The sequence below is a fragment of the Dasypus novemcinctus genome, chromosome X (assembly GCF_030445035.2).
Source record: "Dasypus novemcinctus isolate mDasNov1 chromosome X, mDasNov1.1.hap2, whole genome shotgun sequence".
Taxonomy (NCBI): Eukaryota; Metazoa; Chordata; class Mammalia; order Cingulata; family Dasypodidae; genus Dasypus; species Dasypus novemcinctus.
This window is the reverse complement of record NC_080704.1, coordinates 90,960,605-90,985,098: the sequence shown is the minus strand read 5'-3', so window position 1 is coordinate 90,985,098 and position 24,494 is coordinate 90,960,605. Positions and strand designations below refer to the sequence as shown.

The 24,494-nt window shown below is 41.1% G+C and overlaps 1 protein-coding gene across 4 annotated transcripts in view; it reads right to left on the bottom strand.

Annotated features, from left to right (window-relative positions):
• Positions 1-24,494, bottom strand: part of SH3BGRL (SH3 domain binding glutamate rich protein like) — a 207,039-nt gene that overhangs the window by 140,588 nt on the left and 41,957 nt on the right. The window contains exon 2 of one of the 4 annotated variants that reach the window (XM_071213114.1): positions 15,815-17,149. The exons of the other annotated variants lie outside the window; for them this stretch is intronic. Within the exon in view, the coding sequence (XP_071069215.1) occupies positions 16,653-17,149 (497 nt within the window). The 3' untranslated portion in view covers positions 15,815-16,652. Of the gene's footprint in view, positions 1-15,814; positions 17,150-24,494 lie in introns of those variants that run through there. 4 annotated transcript variants of the gene reach the window in all.

Here is a 24,494-nt window from a genome sequence, read left to right as displayed (position 1 = left end):
AAAGAGATTTTCTAATTAAAAAGAAATTTAATGAAACAGAAATTTAATAAAGGATTAACAATTTTTGTATTCAGTCCACATTTATATGAGCTATCCTAGCAATGTAATTCACTCCCTAAATCTCATGGGTTAGTTCTTATTCCACGGTGTATTAATCTGCCAAAAAAAAAAAAGCTGCTGATGCCAAGTACCAGGAATATGTTGGCTTTTATAAAGGGTATTTATTTCGGGTAAAAGCTTACAGTACCAAGGCCATGGAAAGTCCAACTCAAGAAAAGATAGAGGTACTTTCTCACCAGTCAGCTGCCAAATGTTTAAGCAAGATGGCAGGCAATCTCTGTCTGGTCTCTCCTTCCCCTCTGGGCTTCCTCTTCCTCTTGAGCTCTGTGAGCCCAGCCTCTTGAATCTTCGTGCTTGGGTGTTCCTATAGTCCTCTATCTCCTGGCATAGGGCTTGTTTCTTTACAGTCCTTCTAAATCAGTTTCAGCTGTTCTGCTCTCTTCCCAATTTCAGTTGGAAACTATCCAGCAAAATGGTTCATCTCTACCTGAGGGCCTCGGCTTTAGAGCCTTATTTGTGGTTACAAGGTAGGATCAAAATACAGAGCTCCCTCTGCCTCTTGTGTGAGTCTCCATGTGTGACGACTCTGTGTATGAGTCTGTTTATATAAGACCCAGAAAGGAGGGAGGGACTCAACCTGAGTCACGAACTCTGATGTAGTCAAATCAAAAGCCCAAACCAATCTTATCTAATAATCTAATCAAAGGTTTCTCAGTTGAATTTAATTCAATCAAAGTGTATCACACCCAGAGTAATCTATTAATTTACAAACATAATCTTTTTTCTTCTTGGGACTTATAAAAATAGTCTCAAACTGCCACACAGAGCCTAGCTTTTCAGGGAACAGAAATAAAGAAAACACTATTTCTGTTTTAGAAAAATCAAAAAAAGTTTTAGGATACTGAATTCAGTTTTCCATACATCAGTGAAATATTTTTGATAGTCATATATTTTTAAATACTTTCGTATCAGACATTACATTGAGCACTTCACAAGCATTATCTAATTTTAATAGATAAGAAAACAGTTCTCAGAACAGTTAACTCCTGTACCCACAAGATACAGCTAGAGGGGAGTGGATTTAGCTCAGTGGTTGAGCCTGCTTCCCATATTTGATATCCCAGGTTGAATCCCCAGTATCTCCTAAAAAAAAAAAAAAAAAAAAAAAAAGATACAGCTAGAAAATGGTGGAATAGAATTCAAACCTAGGCAGCTTGACTCAAGAATCCCTGATCTTTACCACTATACTACACAAATGGAAGTTAAGTATAATTAAGTAAACTTTAATTAAGGAATTAATGCCAGTAATTTTTAAATCAATTAGGAAATAATCGAACTAAGACTGAAAAGAAGAAAGCTATCCAGTCAAGTTGATGACAAGACCTGTGGAGACCTGTGGCTTTAAATAAAAGTAAAACTATGGGATGAAAATATAAAATGATTTTAAGATTTGAAAAACTCACTTTGAGAAGTTATTCCTATTAATTCTATATTTTTCCACTAATCACATTTTTCTAGCACTCATTCCTTCTCAAGTTTAGAACTGAAATGAAAAGTGCATTTAAATTGCTGTTCTGAAATATATATCTGAATATGATTAAAAGGAGAAATGTCAGATTGTACATATGGTAACAGAATAAAAATTACCAAAAATAAAAAATGGAATTACATTACAAAAAACAATGAACCCTAAGTTAAACCATAGACTGTAATTAATAGTATAATTATAAAAATATGACTTCATCAATTGTAACAAATGATCAACACCAATGCAAGGTGTTGATGGTGGAGTGGTATATGGGAGTCCTCTATTTTATGCATGATTTCTCTATAAACACACAACTTTTCTAATAAAAAAAATATTGCATAAAATCCATTAAAAAGCAAGGAATGATCATACAGTTTCTCAGAATACCCAATTTAGCTTATGATAATTAGAGTGCTATGTGTTATTTGTTTCAGGGAAAGTCTTAGAAAATTTCTTAAATTACATAGTATTCATTTAAAATCAACAGACTTAAAAAAAAAAATACCAGAAACTTAAGAGTAGAACCTATAGTATAAGTAAAATAGAGTATTTCTTTTTACTTTCTACTTCACCTGATGGCAGAGTGCTGAATATATTTTCTCTGAAGCTGTACTAAATATATTAATTTCCTAAATAAGCACACTGCTGCTGAGCAGCTTGGAGAACAAGTCTAATCACAATTTCTATTCAATGGGATATGTGGGAATCATCTACTTAAAGGCATAATTAATAAGTTTGTAAATTCTGGTTTCTCTTACCATACCACTGTATAGCCAGTATGACCAAAAAGCTTCTTTAAAAATAAAGAAAAAAGGAAGCAGATGTGGCTCTATCAATGAGGCTCCTATTTAACATATGGGATGCTCTGGGTTCGTTTCCCAGGGCTTCCTTGTGAAGGCGAGCTGGCCCGTGCCCATGGAAAGCTGATGGCCAGTGCCCCCAGAAAGCTGGATGCAGCAAGATGATGCAGCAAAGGGAGACAAACAGACACAGAAGAATGTGCAGCGAATGGACACAGAGAGCAGACAGCAATCAAGTGGAAAGTGGGGGGGATAAATAAATCTTTAAAAAATACAGAAAAAAATAAAAAAAAATAAGATTGGAATATTTCTTGAACTACTAAATGTGCAGACACAGGTGGAATTTATTTGCAACATTAAATTTTCCATTTGAAGGACAGCTGCAAATATTTTGAACTTTGCTATCAAGATGTCTGGTATTTTGGAGTATTTTTTCCATGTAATATAGCATGGGGTAGGAACCTCAACAACTTTCGCCTTGGGGCTGAGAGCTTATTTCCTTGGAATTGCCTAGTCTTGGAATGTCCTGGTCTTATCCTACAAGGCATCAGGTCACAAAATGAAGCTCTCCAGCGTCTCCATCTGGCAGAGGAAAGGGACAGTGGCCAGGTTATCTGCCTGTTAGATATATTCAATGTATGTCCAATCCCAATAAATCTACTAGTACACTTTGAAATAACAGCCTTATGCCTTTTTGTAAACAGTACATACTAAGAAGAAGAAAAGTTTAAACTAAGGTCTAAAGTTGATGTTTTTATTGATGGGGGACACATGGCTGGGAGGGAGTTCTCCAGGGCATGTATATAGGATATATAAAAATATTTGGATATTTGTTGGGTATTTTCATATTAGTTAGAGTTACAAACGACAACTGAGGGAGTGCTGAGTTTCTAGATAGGGGAGTTCTGTCACATTCCCCAAAGGAACAGCACAATCCCCCAAGTGCAAGGGCAAAAACCAGTGAAGAAGGACTGTCCAAAGATGAGCCCTTGATATTGATGACTATGTTTATGAGCCTGTGTGCCTGAAACTTCAACTAGGCTTAGAGCTACAGGGTGCCTAAGAGTATCTCCTGAGAGCATCCATGTTGCTCAAATGTGGCCACTCTTTAAGCCAAACTCAGCATGTAAATGCATTACCTTCCCCCCAGCATGGAACATGACTCCTGGGGATGAACCTCCCTGATGCCAAGGGATTACTACCAAACACGAGCTGGTGACTGCAATTAGAAAAAGACCTTGAAAAAGTGGGAAATGGTAAAGACAAATGAGTTTATATGCCTAAGAGTCTTCAAAAAAGAGTCAGGTGGTCGTCAGAGGGGTCATGCTTATGCATACCTCAGCAGGATCCCAGAGACAGCCAAAGTAGATACAACCCCAGACACTTGTGCTCTTGAGGGCTATGGAGACATACAGCTTCTAAGGTCATGGCAGATGGCTCTGGACTTCACTGCCTTGTCAGTAGGCCCTACTTTGGAATTTGTGTTCTTTAGTGTGATAGAGTTGGACTCAGATGTGACCTTTCTACACATGCCTCTTCTGTCACTTTTACAGGACCTGTGGTCGGTGCTTGTATACTTAGGAGACTTGAATCTCTGGATTGGCCATGTGCCAGCTGGGCCCTGAGCCTCAGCAGAGTTGCAACTTTTACTATCCGGTTCATTGGCCTGACCCAAGTCAGCTAACACGGAGGTGAAGATGGTCAACCACCACAACAGGGAACCAAGAGTACCTACAACTGCAAGCAGGAGAACTGCATCCATCTACCATGTGGGATCTAAACTCCCTCTCAATACAGAGATGGAGTGGACATTACCAGCCCAGTGTCCACAGGAATGAGGAATAAAATATGGATTAGAGTGGACTTACTGGTATTGTAGTATAGAACTATGGTGATTAGTAATGAAAGAAATTGTGGCATTGATGTGGAGAAAGGGTCCATGGTAGTTGCTCAGGACAGGGAGAGAGAAGAAGAGATGTGATGTGGGGGCATTTTCGGGACTTGGAGTTGTCCTAAATGAAATTGCAGAGACAGATGCTGGACATTATATATCCTGCCATAACCCACTGAATGTACTGGGGGAGAGTGTAAACTACAATGTAAACTATTATCCATGCAGTGCAGCACTGCCCCAAAATGTGTTTACCAATGCAATGACTGTGCTACAATGATGAAAGAGGTTGTTGATGAGGGAGGAGTGGGAGGGGTGGGGTGTGGGGTATATGCGAACCTGTTATATTTTTTAATGTAACATTTTTTTGAGCTCTACAACTTTAAAAAAATACAACTAAAAATAAATAAATAAAGTAAAAAATAAACGCACACCTACTTCCATTTATGAGGAACCAGGGTTTGGTCACAAAAATTTCTTCTTGTAAAGCGGACTTGGCCCAGTGGTTAGGGTGTCCGTCTACCACATGGGAGGTCTGCGGTTCTAACCCTGGGCCTCCTTGACCCGTGTGGAGCTGGCCCATGCGAGTGCTGATGCACGCAAGAAGTGCTGTGCCATGCAGGGGAGCCCCACGCACAAGGAATGCACCCCATAAGGAGAGTCGCCCAGGGCAAAAGAAAGTGCAGCCTGTCCAGGAATGGCACCACACATATGGAGAGCTGACGCAGCAGGATGATGCAACAAAAAGAAACACGGATTCCTGTGCTGCTGACAACAACAGAAGCGGACAAAAAGAAGAACATGTAGCAAAATGGACACAGAGGACAGACAACTGGGGCGGGGGGGAGGGTAAGGGAAAGGGAGAGAAATAAAAATAAATAAATAAATAAATAAAAAGAAAAGAAAATTTCTTCTTTAAAGGAGGAAAAAATAGTTAAAGTCATTAGAATTTATATAAATTAGGATATTGAATACCAGTGAATTCATACTTCTACCAACTATACTGAGATTATTTTAAAGAAAAGTTAGTGGAATAGGAGGAGGAAAAGGAAGAAGAGAAGAGCAGAGTATACCTCTAAATTTGGGTTGCATTAGGTTATAATGCATTTGATTAGGAAGTAAAGTTATTGTCTATCATTTTTGCTGTGACTGTTTTAAGGAAGAAAAAGCAAGCACATAGTTCTAGGAAATGGGGACCAGAATGCCACTAGTAGTCAAATAAAAAGAGATACAGTTCAAATATTCATTAAATTTTTTTCTTAAATTTATTTTTTAAATTTACACACAGTAAAATTCACTCCTTTTGCATACATTTCTATGAATTTTGACAAATGCATGGGCTCATGTAACCACCAGCACAATAGGATACAGAATACTTCCATATTTGCATATCTTTCTAGCATTAGTTTTATGACTAAAATTTCAGTTCATGGATATTCTTTCTAACCATTATTACATAGTTACTAGCTGGTTTCTCTCAACCCCTTTCCCACATAAGCATTTAACTTTCTCATATAAACATAAATGGAGAGGTATCTGTATGTGAAGTCAGCAAGTAATTATTAAGCACTTGCTCTGGACCCCACATCTCACTAAGTGCTCTGGGGAGTGCAAAAGAAGACAACAAATATGTTACATGGGGAGAGAAGCCACAAATATGTGAAACTTCAAAATAATATAAGACATTTTATAATGGGGTGCTTGATTGTGAGATTCATAGTATGAATGGAGTTCTTAATCAAGGATCTAAGAATCCTCTAAAATGTGTATGTATATATCTTTGGAAAGAGGTTCCAGAGCTGTCATTAGACTGGAAAGTCTATCAGTAACAAGAAGGAAATAAGAATGGAGAGGTAGGGTGGAAATAATTGCTGGCAAATCTTGCAATCCAATAGGTCACAGAAAGTCAACCTTAATGCAGCACTTTATATACTAAATATATATATATATTTATATATAATGCAGCTTTCACATATATTTCCTTCATTTGAATCAATAAGAATTTGGAGAAGTAATGACATGAAGGGAACAGTGTTTAAAGAAAATTAGGGCAGTAGTATGCAGAATGGGTTGACAAGAGACTATAGATAAGATACTATTATTTTAGGCTTTATCCTTTTTTTGTTTTTTGTTTAATTAATTAATTTATTTATATTTTAAAGAAATTTTAGATTACATAAATATATAAGGATTCCCATATGCCCAACTCCCTCTCCTTCCCACATGTTCCCACACTAACAACATCTTTCATTAGTGTGGTACATTTGTTACAATTGATGAACCCATATTGAAACACTGCCAGTAACCATGGATTACAGTTTACATTATAGTTTACACTCTGTCCCTGCAATTTTGTAAGGTATGACAAAATAGATAATGGCCTATATCCATCATTGCAACGTCATGCAGAACAATTCCAGTGTCCTGAAAATGCCCCAATATTACACCTATTTTTCCATCTCCCTCTTCTCAGAACCTCTGAACAAGGGTCAAGCAGGTGTAAGGTGTAAAAATACAGATGAAGTGGAGAATCTTAAAACATGGAAGAAAAAAATGACAGGATTTGCTAATGGATTGATAAGATTAGTAATAAGATGTATTCAATCAATCACTCATTTAACAAGTATTTATTACATTGAACATGGATTCCAGGATTTGTTCTAGGTGTTAGAGATTGTGCAATAAACAAGATAAACAAGGAAGGTCCAGACCCTCATCAAGCTTATTCTCTGAAGGGAACCTGATGGTAAACAGGGAAAAATAATAGACAAAATAATTTCAGATAGTGACTACCTGGTAAGTCAAAGGGAAGGAGCAACAGAACTAAATCTCTGCCAGTTATTGGAGGAATTTAAAATATATTACTTCATTTAATTGAAAGATTCTGTCAATAACATGGTACCCCTGGCAAAAACAGGATATTAGAAGACAGAACTTCTATATGTATGTGCATTATGTAAACATGTGTGTGTGTGTGTGTGTGTGTGTGTGTATCTAGGAAGGGAAGGATGACGAGCAAAGGTGCAGGGGATAAACATGAGTTATGTTTTAAATAAATTGATCTAGAAGCCCTCTATATTGATGAAAAATTAACCCATGGGTATGATAACAGACAATACTATCTCGACAACAGCAGCAACAAAACTATCTTGGCACAGCAAAAAAAAAAAAAACATGATAAATTCAGTAAACTATCTTTACAATTGATAAGATTTTAGCCTGTAATAAACATATTTCTATTCACTTTAAGGAATAAACAATAAGTAAATTAATGCATTGTGCTTCTCTTTTGCTTCTACTTCCACAGTTACTTGTTTACAACAGTAATTTTGCCTTTTTAGAATACTTATCACATAAAACAAGCTTGCTAAATCTAGTCTTTGTCTGGAAAAAAAGAACTTTGGGAAAAATATTTTCATACTTCGCATATGAATTTTATCATCCCTACTAAACTACAATTTCATCTGGGCAAGGCCCAAACATCTGACATATGGGTGTCCCTCAGTGTACCAAACAGAACGTCTTACACATTGCATGTGCTCAACAGTTTTAAGTAAAAAAAAAAAAAAAACCTCATTCATAGAAGGATACCTTATTTAAACCACAACACATCAACACATCACTTTGATGGTTCTCCTCACATAAGGACACCCAGAATTATTCATTTGGCACTGCAACCACTGCAAAAATACTAAAAGTATTTTGAACTTTTAATCAAAGCTTCTTTTGGTCCCATTCTGAATAAGAAAATAAATGCAAGAAAAGTAGAGGATATGGATATTAAAGCACATGAACTAAACCAGAAAAGAGGCAGGCAGAGGAGTGAAGTTGGGAAAATGCTTCTGAGCATCCTTGATTCCTACCAGTGTTTTATTTATCTTCCTCTCCTCTCCCCCAAGGGACCCCAGTCCAAAAATGTCTTCTGCTTATGTACAGTAGAGTCCCTCACTTGAGTTCCGCACTTGAGTCTATCTGATTCACATGGTTCAAAATCTCCAGGTCAGGTCTGCTTTCTTACCAAGGATTCCCTAGTACTTCAAAAACCATATTAGGACCTCTCTGAACAGCAATCTTATTAATTGCCAATCATCCTTCTCTTTCTCTCTCTCTCTCTCAACACACACATAAAACACACACACACAAAACAGTTTCTTTCCCTTTCTACTAGAATCCCATATATTAACTTGATTGGTTCCCTGGCCTTTGAATAATTCAAAACACAGTCACATCTTTTAAAAAGGAGAAAGCCAGTATTCACTTTCTAAACTACAGTTTTTGACCCTTTAAGAAAGACCTGACTTGGTCTTCCTAAGTCCTTAGTTATATATAACTACTTGATGCTTTTTGATGGTGCACCTGAGCCAGTGATGCTCAAACCTGAGTGTACAAGATAATCATCTCAGCATTCTTATTCAAAATGCAAATTTATGGGTCCCATTCCCATAGGCTGTGATTCACCAGGTTTAGAGAGTCAATGAATTGACATTTACACGAGAACCTTATGAGATGTAAGGACTAAAGGAGAGAATGAATGTAAAGTGCCTGGTTCAGAGTCTGGCACCAAAAGGCATCCAATGAATAGAACATTTCTTCCTTTCCTCCTTAATTCAGAAACTCCTTCACTGAATTTTATTCCTCAAACTCAAACCAAAGTCCTACCTTTTTCCATAGGACACTTTTACCCTGTTTCTTGCACACTGATTTTCATCATATTTGAATTTTGATAGCTGTGGTTTCAAAACTGTGGATCAAATATCACTGGGGTTGGAAGACAGGGGCAGTGAGCAGGAGGGAACAGAGTTATTTTAAAGGACCAAAGCTAACAAAGTTTTTTGTGCACTAAGCATTGTCTATAAACTGAATAAATTAAGTATTGTGCTTAAATACACAATTATTTTTCCAATTGTATAGATGTTATGAAAACTGAAACACAAATTCAATTCAAAGCATTAAAAAATTCATAGTATTTTTTTGCCAATATTTATTTTCTCAACCAAATAATAGTGAAAATTCAACTACTATTTTGGGAGAATCCCATATTTGTACTCAGAAAGGCTGGGTCCCACTATCACATGCACCTTTATATTTCTATGATGTTTTCCAGTTGTCTCAAACAAGGCCTAGACTAGGATTATGCAAATGAGACCGTTGTCTCAAACACAGTATTTAAGGAGGCACCAAAGAATTGAGCAAAATATTTTTAAAAATAAAAATTAATGCAAAAAAAAACTTGTGTTAGTGATTCCCCCTTACAAGGTTTGCAATGATTAACAGGCGATTAAGGCCATGACTCAATTCCCCCATGATATAAATTGAAGAAAGGCAGCCTCCAGTCATAACCTACATGACTGGTTGAGCAAGCCACAGCCTACATGTTTGGATGCAGCCCATTTCCTCCCAAGAATGAACAAAGAAGCCATATAGCAATGGGAGTGGAGCAGATAAGAACATTCATCCCTTCCAGGCCCAGGCACCACCAACCCCTCCCGTATTCCAAGAATATCCTACCCCCTAGCCAAACAAGGGAAAAAATTGCTTCTAATCTACAGCTCCTTGTTGGCCCCAGGTTCCCCTCAGTCTCTAAATCCCTACTCCAGGACTAACATCCACCGAGAGAACCCCTCAATAAATTTCCTGCCTCCAGTCATCAGTTTTCGCATCCCAGTGAGCACTGTTTTTCCAACATATGATAAACAAAATATCAAGATTTTAAATTAGGACAGAATTCAACAGAGCCAGGATTAAGGTGAGATGAGTCAGATGAGTCCTGCAAGTGTTGGATCAAATCTTGGTTCACAAAAAGACTGAAAATTTGACACACATGTCTAAACACATAAGACTGGGTCACTATTTCACTATGCTGAACAGTGTTCACTAAATTATGAGCCATAGTATGAGAGCTTTCACAAAGAAAAAGCTTCCTTTGGCATGAGAGAGCAAGAGTGAGAGAGAGAAAGAAAGAGAAAAGAGAGAGAACTGGGTCTGCATGTTTGAAATATGAATTTAGTAACAGGAAGAACAGCTCAGGGTGAGTACCAAGTAAGAAGTAAAAGTCCTGCTATTCAGAAAGGACAACAGCTAGCCTACATTTTTTCCCCAAAAGAAAGGTGACATCATCTTCTTTACCATCATTGTCACTACCTTTTATTGAATACTCACTGTATGCCAAGCACTGCATTGAGTGCTCTATCTTGTGTTTAATCCCCACAACTATTCTGTGATTTGTATTATGATTATCTTATTTTATTAACTGAAGAAAAATGAATTTCAAAGGGAAAATAGGACTTGTGAATAGAGCTATAGCTATGAAAGGATTTCAAGAACAATATGAATTTATCCAGGTACATCTGCAATAATAATAACATTATTGAAGTTATTGTTTTAAGCATTCTTGCTAAGCATATTATTTATTATAGCCAAGTAAGGTAGGTATTATTATCCTTATTTTTACTGAGGCTTAAGAGATGTATGTCTCTGTGTCTGTCTATACATTCACACACACACATATATATATATATATACACACACACACTGTATATATATATGCATATAATATATGAACATACATATATAGTTAGCCTCTACTATGTGCCAGGGATTATGCTAAACACTGCATACATTATCTTATTTAATTTAATTTGCTAGTACCCAGAGAATTTTGCTAATGATGCCTTGTTCCCCAAACTGTCACCTTTATAACTGAGGTCTCTTAACAACTTGGCTTAGTCTTCATCTAAGTTTCATACTCTATAGGACTTTGAAAGATTCTCATGGAAATATTACCACTTAATCTTATAGAATCTAGTAAAGGCAACAAAACAAAACCAAAGAAAACACAGACTCTAAATTAAAAATACTCACATTTTAATCAAAAAACAACCTAACCAGCATATTCTAAAACTTAAATGCCAAGTGATTTTGAAAACTGCTAGCACACATTAATTCTGCACAAATTGTATAGTTTGTTTTGAACATGACTATACTTAACTTTTGAGCAAAACATTTGCTTCATCATAAAATCAATGACAAAATCATTAAAGATAGCAATTCAGTTAATTTATTTATTTTTTAAATTTATTTCTCTCCCCTTCCTCCCCACCCCACTGTCTGCTCTCTGTGTCCAATCACTGTGTGTTCTTCTTTGTCTGCTTGCATTCTTGTCAGAGGTACTGGGAATCTATGTCTCTTTTTGTTGCATCATCTTGCTGCATCAGCTTTCTGAGTGTTCAGCGCCATTCCCGGGCAGGCTGCACTTTTCTTGTGTGGGGCGGCTCTCCTTGCAGGGCGCACTCCTTGCGCATGCACCTCCCCTACACAGGGGACACCCCTGCGTGGCACAGTACTCCTTGTGCACATCAGCACTGCACATGGGCCAGCTCACCACACAGGTCAGGAAGCCCTGGGTTTGAACCCTGGCCCTCCCATATGGTAAGCAGATGCTCTATCAGTTAAGCCAAATCTGCTTCCCAGCAATTCAGTTAAATTAATAATTGCCAGCAGTTGGTAAATGTAGGAAACCCCCTTCTAATCAGCTATAGCAACAAACTGCTTTCTAGCATAAGGACAGAATCTCATAATACAGTTTACTACTTAGTTTAGATCCCTAGGTTCGGAGGGAATTGATTTTTAAAAAAATAAGAATGTGCCAAAGAAGATATCCTAATTTCTCTAGTCTAAAAACAGTGGATACTGATACCTTCAAAGGCTAATAGTCCATGCAAAATGAAATTCAACTCACCTGATTTAAAAATACCCATTGTCACTATGCTCCACAGCTGCTTTAAATAATAAACTGTGTTAGGAGTGATTAGCACTTTCTTGATTCTAAATTTAAAACAGAACTTCATCTGTAAGTCCATCTTTTTAGATATATGTTTGGTGAAAGATGTCATTCTTGTTGGCAGGAGCTATTTTCCTGAAAGTTTAAATGTGAACATATCTTGTATTTATAGGTTTCTATTAAAATAACATTTAAGCCTATTTCTACATGAACATTTCCCAAGAGCTGGGCATGGTTTTTCAGACCTCTATCACCGAAGGGTCAGAGACCACCCACTAGTTAATATATTTCCCTTACATCAAAGTATGATTGTTCACAAGAGCACTGACCTGGAAGTTAGGAGACATGGAATCTAGTACCAGAACTGGGGTTCTTTATAGATATATACATAATGAGTAACCTGGAACAGCTTGTTTCTAAAGACACTTCTTATTCTGCCATGCTGTCATTCCATGAAGTCTTCCATTTTCACAGATTAGACAGATAAATGATGTGCAATTCTCCTGAATCTCTGACCATCTCCTCTGTAAACCTGTTGGAAAGGTAAGTCCTTGCTATAACTGAAGAGTGATATGGAATGAAGTGTGCCTTCTAATGTACCACTTTCTGGACAGAAGAGATCTCTACTCAGTTTATATGGATGAAATTGTGGATGCTCCAAACTCTTTAAGCTACTGTAACCTAATTAGGGATCCCAAGGTACCAATAATCTCACTTGAGGGAAAGTAACTACAGAAGAAAACTATTTTTTTGTACTTTTGTATTTTATTTAGCACTAAGACTGACAATTCAAATATGCAGGTTATCTGGGGATCAAAATAGAAATATATGGGAGTAGATGAGCTCAAGTGATTGAGTGCCTGCTTCCCATGTACAAGGTCCCTGGGCTGATCCCCAGTACCTCCTAAAAACAAACAAACAAACAAAAAACAACTCTCATTTGGGAGCAGATGCATCTCAGTGGCTGAGCACTTGCTTCCTATGTATAAGGTCCTGGGTTCAGTTCTCAGTACCTCCTTTAAAAAAAGAAGCATATGAATGAAAGCAGAAGAAAGGCATATGGCTGGTATATCAATAATGCATTTTTATTAGACTAAGTACATTATAATGTGTGTTTTCATTCTTTTGTGTTCTCAGATATTTTACATACAGCTTGTGTCTTTTGTAAGGCTTTGAGTTGTGTTGTGTTACTCTCTTAAATCAGCATTATATATCTGGTTAGTTTTAGGGGAGATACCTAGATACCATAGAACTGAGGGTTACCATGGCATCTGTTGCATCCAAGATTGTCAGAGGCATCTCCCATAACCTATATATTTGGAAAAGTTTTGCTGTTCTTAGACAACTGTGAAGACAAGTGTGGCTGGAAGATGGTGCTAGAGTTTGTCTTCAGATTTTGTATTTTAAACTTAGTACTACTTTTGGCCTTGAGGCAAGTGAGAAAATCCCAGCTTTCACCCCTTTGGCTCAGAGTCAGTGCAAAAATGCAAGGCACTTATGGGCTTATCTGAATGTGTCAAAGATCAGTTGAGGGATGAAAGGATTCAGGGATTATAATGTTAATGACAGTAGTTTCAATAATACTATCACTACTTTAAACTGGTAGAGTATTTTAAGAGTATATAGTTTGCCACTGTGTTCTCCTGGTTCTATTTGAACCATTCCCTGAATTCTACTCCAACTTTCTATCATGTTATACAATCCACTCCAGCCATACCAGGGATCACTGTATTCCTCAAATACACTAAGCTCATTTTCTCCTCCAAATCTTTGCAGTTGCTATTCCTCTGCCTGAAATGTTTTCCTTCTTTCCTATTGTTTTTTGGGTTTTTTCTTCTTTCCTTTCGGCTTCCACAGTGGACCTTCCCTGACCACATTATCTAAAGTAAGTCTCACTTGTTATGCTAGCACCCTAAACTCTGTCCTCTTCTTTCATGGCACTTACCATAAGGTATAATTACATATTTATTTACATGTGTGCTTAAGTTAATGTCTCTATCTTCCACTAGACTCTAAGCTTAAAGAGAGTAAGGGCTATGCTGATCTTGTTCATTGCTGAATCTCCAGGGCCTAGCCCAGAGTCAGGCACATAGCAGATGCTTGAAATATACTTGTGAATGAAAAAATGAATATATATTCACTTTTTATTTACAACTCCATGGAATAGGTAAAGCAAGTACTAGCATACTAATTTCCTGGTTGAAGTCACTGAGGTTCAGAAACTAGGGGACCTATAACATAGCTATTGAAGGGTAGAACTGAAATTCAATCACAGCATATCCTACTCCAAGTCCAGTGTTCTTTCTACTATACCACATATCTAAAAATACACTAATTAATAGTATCCACATGTATTAGTCAGCCAAAGGGGTGCTGATGCATTGGTTTTATGCAGTCACGCCTCGGGCTGAAGTGTGGTTCGCTGGCCTGGCGAGGGGAGCGGACACGGTAGGCCTAATTCCGCTGCCCCCATAAAAGAGTGGTTGGTCGGGCCCACTGCCACCCCTGAAGGAAGCTCGGCATGGGCGCAGAGTGCCCTCGGGTCTCCCCTTCTCGGCAGCCATGCTTCTGCGGCCGCCCCTCCTCCCAGATGGCGCCACCCGATGCCTTGTGGGGCGGCACCCTTCTTCTTCCTGCTCCCTGCGCAGGCGCAGGGCGGAAAATTCCAGTCTGCCCTTTTCCCCTCCCCCGACAGCAGCAACAGCCAGGCGTGGGCGGGAAACTCAAGTCTGCCCTCCACCCCAGCAACAGCAGCCACCAATCCCTAAACCCTGCCCCTTCCCCCAGCAACAGCGACAGCCAATCCCTAACCACCACCCCTCCCCCGCCCAGTACCGCCCACTGACCTTTCGCCAGCAACCAATCAGAACAGGGCGTGGCTTCGACCAATCAGCCTTCCCCAGCGCCTATAAAACTGTTGCCTCTCCCTCAATAAAGTGGACTTGCATGTTTACCTTGTCTCCACGGTAGTTCTTCTGCCGTGCGCCCTCCAGTCCTGAGAGCCCCCGACAAGGGCCTGGCCTCCCTTGTCCCCAGTTCGTCGCCTGCTTCTCCGGGCGACCCCTTCGTCGCCTGCTTCTCCGGGCGACCCCGTCAGCTGAACCGTGCAACCCCTTGTGAGACTGATCCCTCGTCTGCTGCCGGACCGACCCCTCGTCCCAAGTGGGACCGACCCCTCGTCCCAAGCAGGACCGACCCCTCGTCCAGAGCTGGACCGACCCCTCGTCCGCAGCCAGACCCCACCTCTACCGACCGAGCAAGCCGCCACAGCTGGCGCCCAACGTGGGGCAAGGCAACGCCACCACAGCCTCACTCCATAACCTGGCGGCCCGCCCCCCTCCTTTCTTCTCACCATGGGGCTTCTCTCGTGCAACATTGCTGCTACCTGAGCCTTGGCTACCTATGATCCACGGCGGTCTGGGAGAATCGCTGGATGGCTTTCTCCTTCCATGTTGGGGGCTTATACCGACCTGCTATGATTAAGAGGAGCCTTGGATTTCTCAGGAGCGCGCGCTTGCACATCTGAAGTAATCCTACCACAGCCCTACGCCCTCCTCTCTTCTCACCTTGGGACTTCTCTCGTGCAACATTGCTGCTACCTGAGCCTTGGCTACCTCATACGATCCACGGCGGTCTGGGAGAATCGCTGGATGGCTTTCTCCTTCCATGTTGGGTGCTTATACCGACCCGCAATGATTAAGAGGTGCCAATAAAACTCTCAGGAGCGCATGCCTGAGCACCTCCACCCCTGCCTTCACCTCTGCCTCCTCCCCTCCGTGCTTGCTCCCCTTTGCCTTGCTCCACTGCTTGTCGTTCCACCCTCCCCTCGTCGGGGACTTCTCTTGGCCCGCGACCACCGTCGGAGCCCCACCGGCTCCGGCCCCTCGTCTCACCGCGCACCTCAGCTCCCATCGCCGCGCTCTCAAGGTAAGGGCCCCTTTTCTTATCGGCTCCAAAAGGCCATTAGCAATGGGTAACGTCCTATCTGCTAAGCAAGCCCCACAAGTTCGGGCTCTCGTCGGTCTCCTAGACACTCACCGGTGTAAGATCTCTTTAAAACAGCTCCAAGTATATTGGGACCTTCTTCTCCCCTTTAATCCGTGGCTTACCACGTGTCAGCTCTGGGACCCAGATACCTATACTCGCAACCATCCAACCCTGAAGTCCGTTCGCTGCTCGCACTCTACCATCAGTGCAGACGCCGCAACCCTCGCCATGCTGCCGAGCCAATTAACATAGTCTTTCTCCTTCTCCTTAGGCTCTCCCTCACCACCTCTGGCCAAGCTAACCCCTCTCACCAGCCCTTCAATTGGACACCCCCCCCCACTTCATCTTCTCGGCCTCCTCCTACCCGACCTCTTCCTGCTCACTCTTCCCGCAGGTGCCCCAAGTCTTCTGTAACTGCGGCCCCCCATGCCGCCATCGCTCTCAAGCAGCTCCAGCCCCGCTAAACGGCCCGCAACCCGCTTTCCCTGGCCCGCGGCCTGCTTTCTAGCATCCAATAATATTTCTACTCTTGCCTCCCCATACTTCTGCGGAGCTTCCTCCTGTCTCGACCTCACTCCTCTTCTCAGCCATCCAAAGCGTCCTTTCTCATCCCCCGCCCCCCTCCTTTTTTTGCTTGAACCCCCATTGCGTTGCAGATTGGGCCGCCCCATGTCGGCCCGCCCCGTTAACATCGGCCTCTCTCACGCCCGTGGAGACTTTGGCCTTCTTGTTGTCCTCGCCTACGTCTCCACCACTCCCGACGCTGCCGCCACCACCGTCACTGGTGCCCTGACGCGACTTGTCCTCACAGCTGCGATCCTCCAGACCATCACACAGTCTGCCTCTACCACTTTTTGCCGCCAAGAAGAGATCAACTACCTGTAACGCGCTGTCATTCGGGACTTTTAACAATAGATAGACCTTATAGCCACCGAGATCAACGAGAATTGGACATTGGCCACCCTTGCTTGCAACGGCAAGATACCGCCCCCCAAATTGTACATTTGTATCCCCGTCATACTCACCTCCCTCTTCAGCCCCGCTTCCCTCATTGCTTACTGCCTCTTGGGCCTCAGCTACTTGTTGCTGCTGCCATCCTGGCCCTTATTTGAAAAGAAGGGGGAAATGCGGTCACCCCTTGGGCTGAAGTGTGGTTTGCTGGCCTGGCGAGGGGAGCGGCCAGGGTAGGCCTAATTCCGCTGCCCCCATAAAAGGGTGGTTGGTCGGGCCCACCGCCACCCCTGAAGGAAGCTCGGCATGGGCGCAGAGTGCCCTCGGGTCTCCCCTTCTCGGCAGCCATGCTTCTGCGGCCGCCCCTCCTCCCAGATGGTGCCACCCGATGCCTTGTGGGGTGGCACCCTTCTTCTTCCTGCTCCCTGCACAGGCGCAGGGCGGAAAATTCCAGTCTGCCCTTTTCCCCTCCCCCGACAGCAGCAACAGCCAGGCGTGGGCGGAAAATTCCAGTCTGCCCTTTTCCCCTCCCCCGACAGCAGCAACAGCCAGGCGTGGGTGGGAAACTCAAGTCTGCCCTCCACCCCAGCAACAGCAGCCACCAATCCCTAAACCCTGCCCATTCCCCCAGCAACAGTGACAGCCAATCCCTAACCACCACCCCTCACCAGTCCAGTACCGCCCACTGACCTTTCGCCGGCAACCAATCAGAACAAGGCGTGGTTTCGACCAATCAGCCTTCCCCAGCCCCTATAAAACTGTTGCCTCTCCCTCAATAAAGTGGACTTGCGTGTTTACCTTGTCTCCGCGGTAGTTCTTCTGCCGTGCGCCCTCCGGTCCTGAGAGCCCCCGATAAGGGCCTGGCCTCCCTTGTCCCCAGTTCGTCACCTGCTTCTCCGGGCGACCCCTTCGTCGCCTGCTTCTCCGGGCGACCACTTCGTCGCCAGCTTCTCTGGGCGACCCCTTCGTCGCCGGCTTCGCCGGGCGACCCCGTCAGCTGAACCGCACAACCCCTTATGAGACCAATCCCTCGTCTGCTGCCGGACCGACCCCTCGTCCCAAGTGGGACCGACCCCTCATCCCAAGTGGGACCGACCCCTCGTCCAGAGCTGGACCGACCCCTCATCCGCAGCCAGACCCCACCTCTACCGACCAAGCAAGCCGCCGCAGTTTTATAAAGGGTATTTATTTGAGGTAGAAGCTTACAGTTACTAGGACATAAAGTGTAAGTTACTTCCCTCACCAAAGTCTACAAAATCTACTGCCACTTGTTGGAGCAAGATAGCTGCCAACATCTGTCAGGGTTCAGTCTTCCTGGGTTCCTCTGTTCCCAGGGCTTATTTCTCTCCAGGCTCAGCACCTCTGTTTTCTCCAGAAGGTCAGCTGTAGACTATGAGGCTCTCTAGGCTTTGCCTCTCTCCACAAAGCCAGCTGTAGACTATCAGATGACTGGCTCTGTCTCTCTCCCTGAGGCTTGATTCTTTCCGGGCTCGGCTGCTCTGCTCCTCTGTGTGCTTACTTCCCAGGCTCGAGCTCAAAATGCCAGCATCAAAACACCAGCATCAAAACTCCAAATTCAAAACTGCAACATCAAATCTCCAACAAATCCTCTGCTCTGCTGTGTAGTTTTAGCTGTGAGTCCCCACCTGCCAGGGGTTTGGGGACACAACATCCTACTGATGTGGCCCAGTCAAAGCCCTAATCATAATTTAATCATGCCCAGATACAGACCAGTCTGCAAACATAATCCAGTATCTATTTTTGCAATTCATAAACCATATCAAACTGCTACACCACATATCATTCAATCAAAGGCACATGCTCTATAGCCTTTGGAAATGAATTCCAGACAGCAGTCATGAATATGGATCACAGACTTCCTCAACAGAGTTACCCAATTAACTATGTTCTTTTCAAAAGAAGACTGTCTTTCCACTACAGTCACTCAAGAATCCCAGAATTTGTAATAACTAATCACAAAACCTTTAAATTCTGTATGCAATTTAAAAGCTGTAGCTAATGTGTCACAGGTGTAAGGTATCTATGGTAAGGGGCCCTTAATTACACTTTGTTGAGAAATGAAACTTAGACATATACACCTGAAACATATGACCAAGGTAACATCGGTTAGCTGTATATACCATGTGTGAAGGTTTAAAGTTATATGGGGAAGCGGAGTCGGCTCAACTGTAGAGTGCCTGCCTACCACATGGGAAGTCCAGGGTTCAAATCCAGGGCCTCCTGACCAGTGTGATGAGCTGGCCCATGTGCAGTGCTGATGCACAAGCACACAAGGAGTGCCCTACCAAGCAGGGGTGTCCCCTGCAGAGGGAAGCCCCACTCACAAGGAGTGTACCCTGTAAGGAGAGCTGCCCCACACAGAAAAAAGCAGTCTTTCCAGGAGTGGCGCCACACACATCGAGAGCTGACGCCACAAGATGACGCAATAAAAAGAGACACAGAATCCCAGTGACACTGGTAAGAATGCAAGCAGACACAGAAGAACATACAGTGAATAGACAGAGAGCAGACAATGGAGGGGGGCAGTGGGGAGAGAAATAAATAAAAAATTAAAAAAATAAAAATCTTTAAAAAGAACAAAAAAAAATTAAAGTTATATGAACCCCAGAAAAACATGTTCTTAAAGCTAATCTATTTCTGTGGGTGTAAACCTATCATAAATTGGGCCTTTTGATTAGGTTACTTCAATTAAGGTATGGGCCAGGGTGGGTCTTAATTATCTTACTAGAGTCCTGTATTAGAGAATGTAAGCAGGAGAGCGAGAGAGTGCCATGGAAGCAAGAAGCTGAGAGCAAGAAAACCTGAAAGAAGGGAGAGACCATCAGACATTGCTATGTGCCTTGCCATGTTATAAAGGAGTGCAGGGTCACGGGCAGCAGGTCTTCAGGGAGAAAGCATCGCCTGATGATGCCTTGATTTAGATATTTTTCTCAGCCTCTGAACTGTAAGCTTGTAAACTAATAAATTCCCACTGCTAAAAGCCAACCCATTTTATGGCATCTCCTAGAGGAGCTTTAGCAAACTAGAACAACATGGGTTAAATTGAACTTTTCCTCTATGTGAACACATTAATATCAATCACCACTAGGAAAGGCCTAGACTATTTATGTATAATCACTGTGATCATATTTTCTAGAGCCCTGGAACCTAAAACTTCTGCAATATGTGAAAAATGAAAGAGCAGGAAGCAAAATGGTCATAGTTTAATTTTGTGACAATCTGCGTAAATTGCTAGAGGGTTGAAATCCAAGAAATGAATGAATTATGTTATAATATGGGTTAAAACTCCAAGCATTAGTTCAGCATTCATTGTATTCAGCCCCTTTGGGTTTAGGCTATTTAGCAGCATATACAGTTTACAAGAATTGGAAAATACAACAACAAATAAAAACAACATTTCATTAATCAAAGTGTATTTGTAAGTAAAAGGTTATTATTTAAAGCTTAAAAACAAAATGAAATAACTGTGACTTTAACAATTATCAAGAAAACAAGTAACAGAGAATTCATTTTTAAATTTAAAAAAAGACAACTGGTTTCCTTTAGGCGAGGAAGCTGTAAATAGTTCCATCTGATAGTTTGCTCAAGAATTTTTGCACATACTTCACAAAGATCAAGCCCCAAGGGTTCTACAACTAGTAACACAGGCTCTCTTCTAAAATAGACCCAGTGGAGTAAGGGCATATGGTGGTGGGAAATATGTACAAGATAATATTTTGTTTTTAAGTAGAAAAATAAAATGGAAATTTTAACTGGGATTGATTGCTTTAGCCATGGCTCTGGTGATCTCCTTCAGATCAAAATAAAACATGAAAATTTTATATCAATGAAGTAACTGAAATTTTTCTCATGTTTCTAGCTGATGTGGGGTATAATAATTAATTGTTCCACATTTGGTTGGCCTTCTGTTTTTCAAAATGAGAACATTCATTTGAGTAGCCCAAAACATTTTTTTCAGGTACAATTTTACAAGTTTCCTTATGAAAGTTATACAAGATCTGTACTATAGGCGCTGTTAATTTCAATCTTACTTAAAACAAAAAAAAAGGAGTGGCAAATGAAATGAATTGCCCGAGAATACATGATTTATCAACATCAAAGTGTGAAACTGTATTAGTTTCCTATTATCACTAACGAATTACCACAAATTTCGTGGTTCAAAATAATACAAATTTATTGTCTTATAGTTCTGGAGGTCAGAAGTCTGAAATCAGCCACATTAAGCTAAAATCAAGGTGTTGGCAGAGTTGGTTCCTTCTGAGGACTGCAAGGGAAAATCTATTTCCTTGCCCTTTCTAGCTTCTAGAGACCACCATTTTTCCTTGACTCATGACCCATTCTTTGACATCACTCCAACTCTTGTTTCCATCAGCACATTTCCTATTTCCCTTTCTGTCACCAAATTCCCTCTGTCTTATAAGGATACATGTGATTATATTTAGGGACCTTCCAGATAACTCAGGATAATCTCCCCCTCTCAGGATCCCTAACTTAATCACATCTGCAGAGTCCCTTTGGCCATATAAGGTAACAATCACAGGTTCCAAAGATTAGAAAGCCGATATCTTTGGAGGACATTATGTTTTTTGAATTTTTTTTTTATTTTTAAAGAAGGTTTACATAAATGTTACATTAAAAAATATAAGGGATTCCATATGCCCTACCCCCTCCCCACATTAACAACATCCTTCATTAGTATAGTACATTTGTTACAATTGATGAACACATTTTGAAGCATTGCTACTAACCATGGACTACAGTTTACATTATAGTTTACACTCTGTCCCACACAATTTTGTAGGATATGACAGAATATACAAAGGCCTGAATCCGTCACTGCAGTGTCATACAGGACAACTCTAACATCCCAAATATGCCCCCATATTACACCTATTCTTCCCTTTCCCATCCCTCAGAACGTCTGGTGACCACTGCATTTATATCAATGATAAGAGTCCTTCCATTGCTAGAATAATAAGTCTACAGTAGAATAGTAATAAGTCTACTTTAGTTCATTGTTCATTCCTCAATCTTGCAGTTTTGGGATGGTGAGGCCCACTCTGCTTCTAACTGAGAGGGAGCCTAGACCATGGGGCAGATAGATGGAACTATCTTGCTTGCAGTTATAGACACTCTGTTCCTTGGGATGGGCATTGTCCATCATCATCTACTTGTTAGTTGTCCTTGGAGGTCATTATTAAGCTTACTTCAGGAATAAAACCATATCCAGGTACATGCATACTTTATCCACTAAGGCAAGGATGTCTTGCCCACAGTTATATGGCTGCCATGGTCCATTCTTGGTTTCTGTGTGACTCTTGGATTCTCATAAAAAATAACTAATTGTCTGTCTCACACTCACACACAACATTAAGAGAGACTACTGATGTTGTGATTTTAAATCACAGAAAAGTATCCTATTGAAAACATACTATAATAATGAAATACTAGATAAAATATTTGGATCAATTAGCAACACAGCATTTTCATGGTAAAAAAATAAGTTTCTTCAAATTCTACCTGCAAGATGTACATCAATATACAAAGATATAGAGTAAAAGCAAAAACTAAGCCAAAAAAGGTGAAAATGAGGGCTGGTAATTATCTAGTGAGTATAGATATTCTAAATTAAATATATATATATATTGGGGAAGCAGCTGTGGCTCAATCAGTTGGGCTCCTGTCTATAGTATGGGAGGCCCTGGGTTCGCTTCCCAGGGCCTCCTTGTGAAGGCAGGTTCGCCTGCATGCTGTGGAGAGCGGCCAGCCCACAGGCAATGCGGAGAGCCAATTCAGCAAGGTGACGCAAAAAAAAGGGGGACAAGCAAAAAAGGCAAAAGAACACGTAGCAAATGGACACAGAGAGCAGACAGCAAGAAAGCCGCAAAAGGGGGGGGGATAAATAAATAAAAATAAATACAGACACAGAAAAATGCATGGCAAATGCATGCAGAAAGCAGACAGCAAGCAAAAAAAAAAAAAAAGCCACAAGGGGGGATTAATATATATATGGTAATCCAGATAATTCTTTATCCTTACCCTATGCCATCAAAACCCAAAATATCTATACCTCCATAGATAAAATAATTCTGGAGACAACACATAAACTATGAAGATCAGTTTTGAGAACAAAAAAGTTCTCCCAGGAAGGAAGAGATGAGATGTGGAGGCATTTTCGGGACTTGGAGTTGTCCTGGGTGGCGCTGCAGGGACAATTACCAGACATTGTAGATCCTCCCATGGCCCACTGGATGGAACGTGGGAGAGTGTGGGCTATGATGTGGACCATTGGCCATGAGGTGCAGCGATGCCCAAAGATGTATTCACCAAATGCAATGGATATGTCATGATGATGGGGGAGAGTGTTGCTGTTGGGGGAATGGTGGGGTGGGGGCAGTGGGGGATGAATGGGGACCTCATATTTTTTGAATGTAATATTTTTTAAAAATGAATTAAAAAATTAAATTAAATTTTAAAAAAAAGTTCTCCCAGTAATGTCACTAGTGAGCTATGTGACATTGGGCTTCATCAACCTGACTCCTGGTTTTATGTTTGAAATGAGTTTAGACAAGATGGCATTAAAATGACGTTTCAGATCAAATGTTATTACCATGTATGACATAATAGTCACCTGGGAACAGATTTTCTTATTAAAGTGGAAGACAGTACAATCTAAACATACTCATCGAAAATAAAAAATTCTAAGTGTCACTCCGATACTACTTCTGTTACAATGCCAGAACCAGTCATTTAATACCATCATATCTTAGTTTTCTGCCATTCACTGATGCTTAACTACCTTTCTATAAATTACTTATACCATGGCTTATGAACTTTATAAAGCTTTGAGAGAAATTCATAAGGCAATTATGTAGATATGTCACAGTAGTTCATAACAAAAAATCTTTGGCATAGAAAAGATGGGAGACTTGCTTACAATCTCTCTTGAGGCAGAAAAGCACTGGGAATTGACTCCAAGGTAGAACTGTGTTTTGTTCCTTCTATCAAACTGTCTATACAACTATCTGCATTACACAGTAAGAAAGTGGTCATATGAAGTTTGAGTTATAGTAACAATCCATAAAATACAGGCTCTACCCAGAGTGATGCATCTCCCTCATATAATCCATGTGGTGAAGCAGTGCTCCAAAATGTATTCACCAAATGCAATGAATGTGCCACAATGATGAAAGAGGTTGTTGATGGGGGAGGAGAGGGGTGGGGTGGGGTGTGGGGTATATGGGCACCTCTTATATTTTTTAATGTAATAGTTTTTGTGATCTCTTTATCTTTAAAAAAAGGTAATTAGGTAAAAAAAAGATTTAAAAAAAGAAATGCTGCATTTATGGATCATTAATAACATTAATACTTTTCCAAGATGGTAAAAAAAAAGGCAGACAGTCATAATTCCCGTGATACCAGATTAGATATTCCAAGGCTTTGATCATGGTCCTATGTAGATCTACATTGAAGACT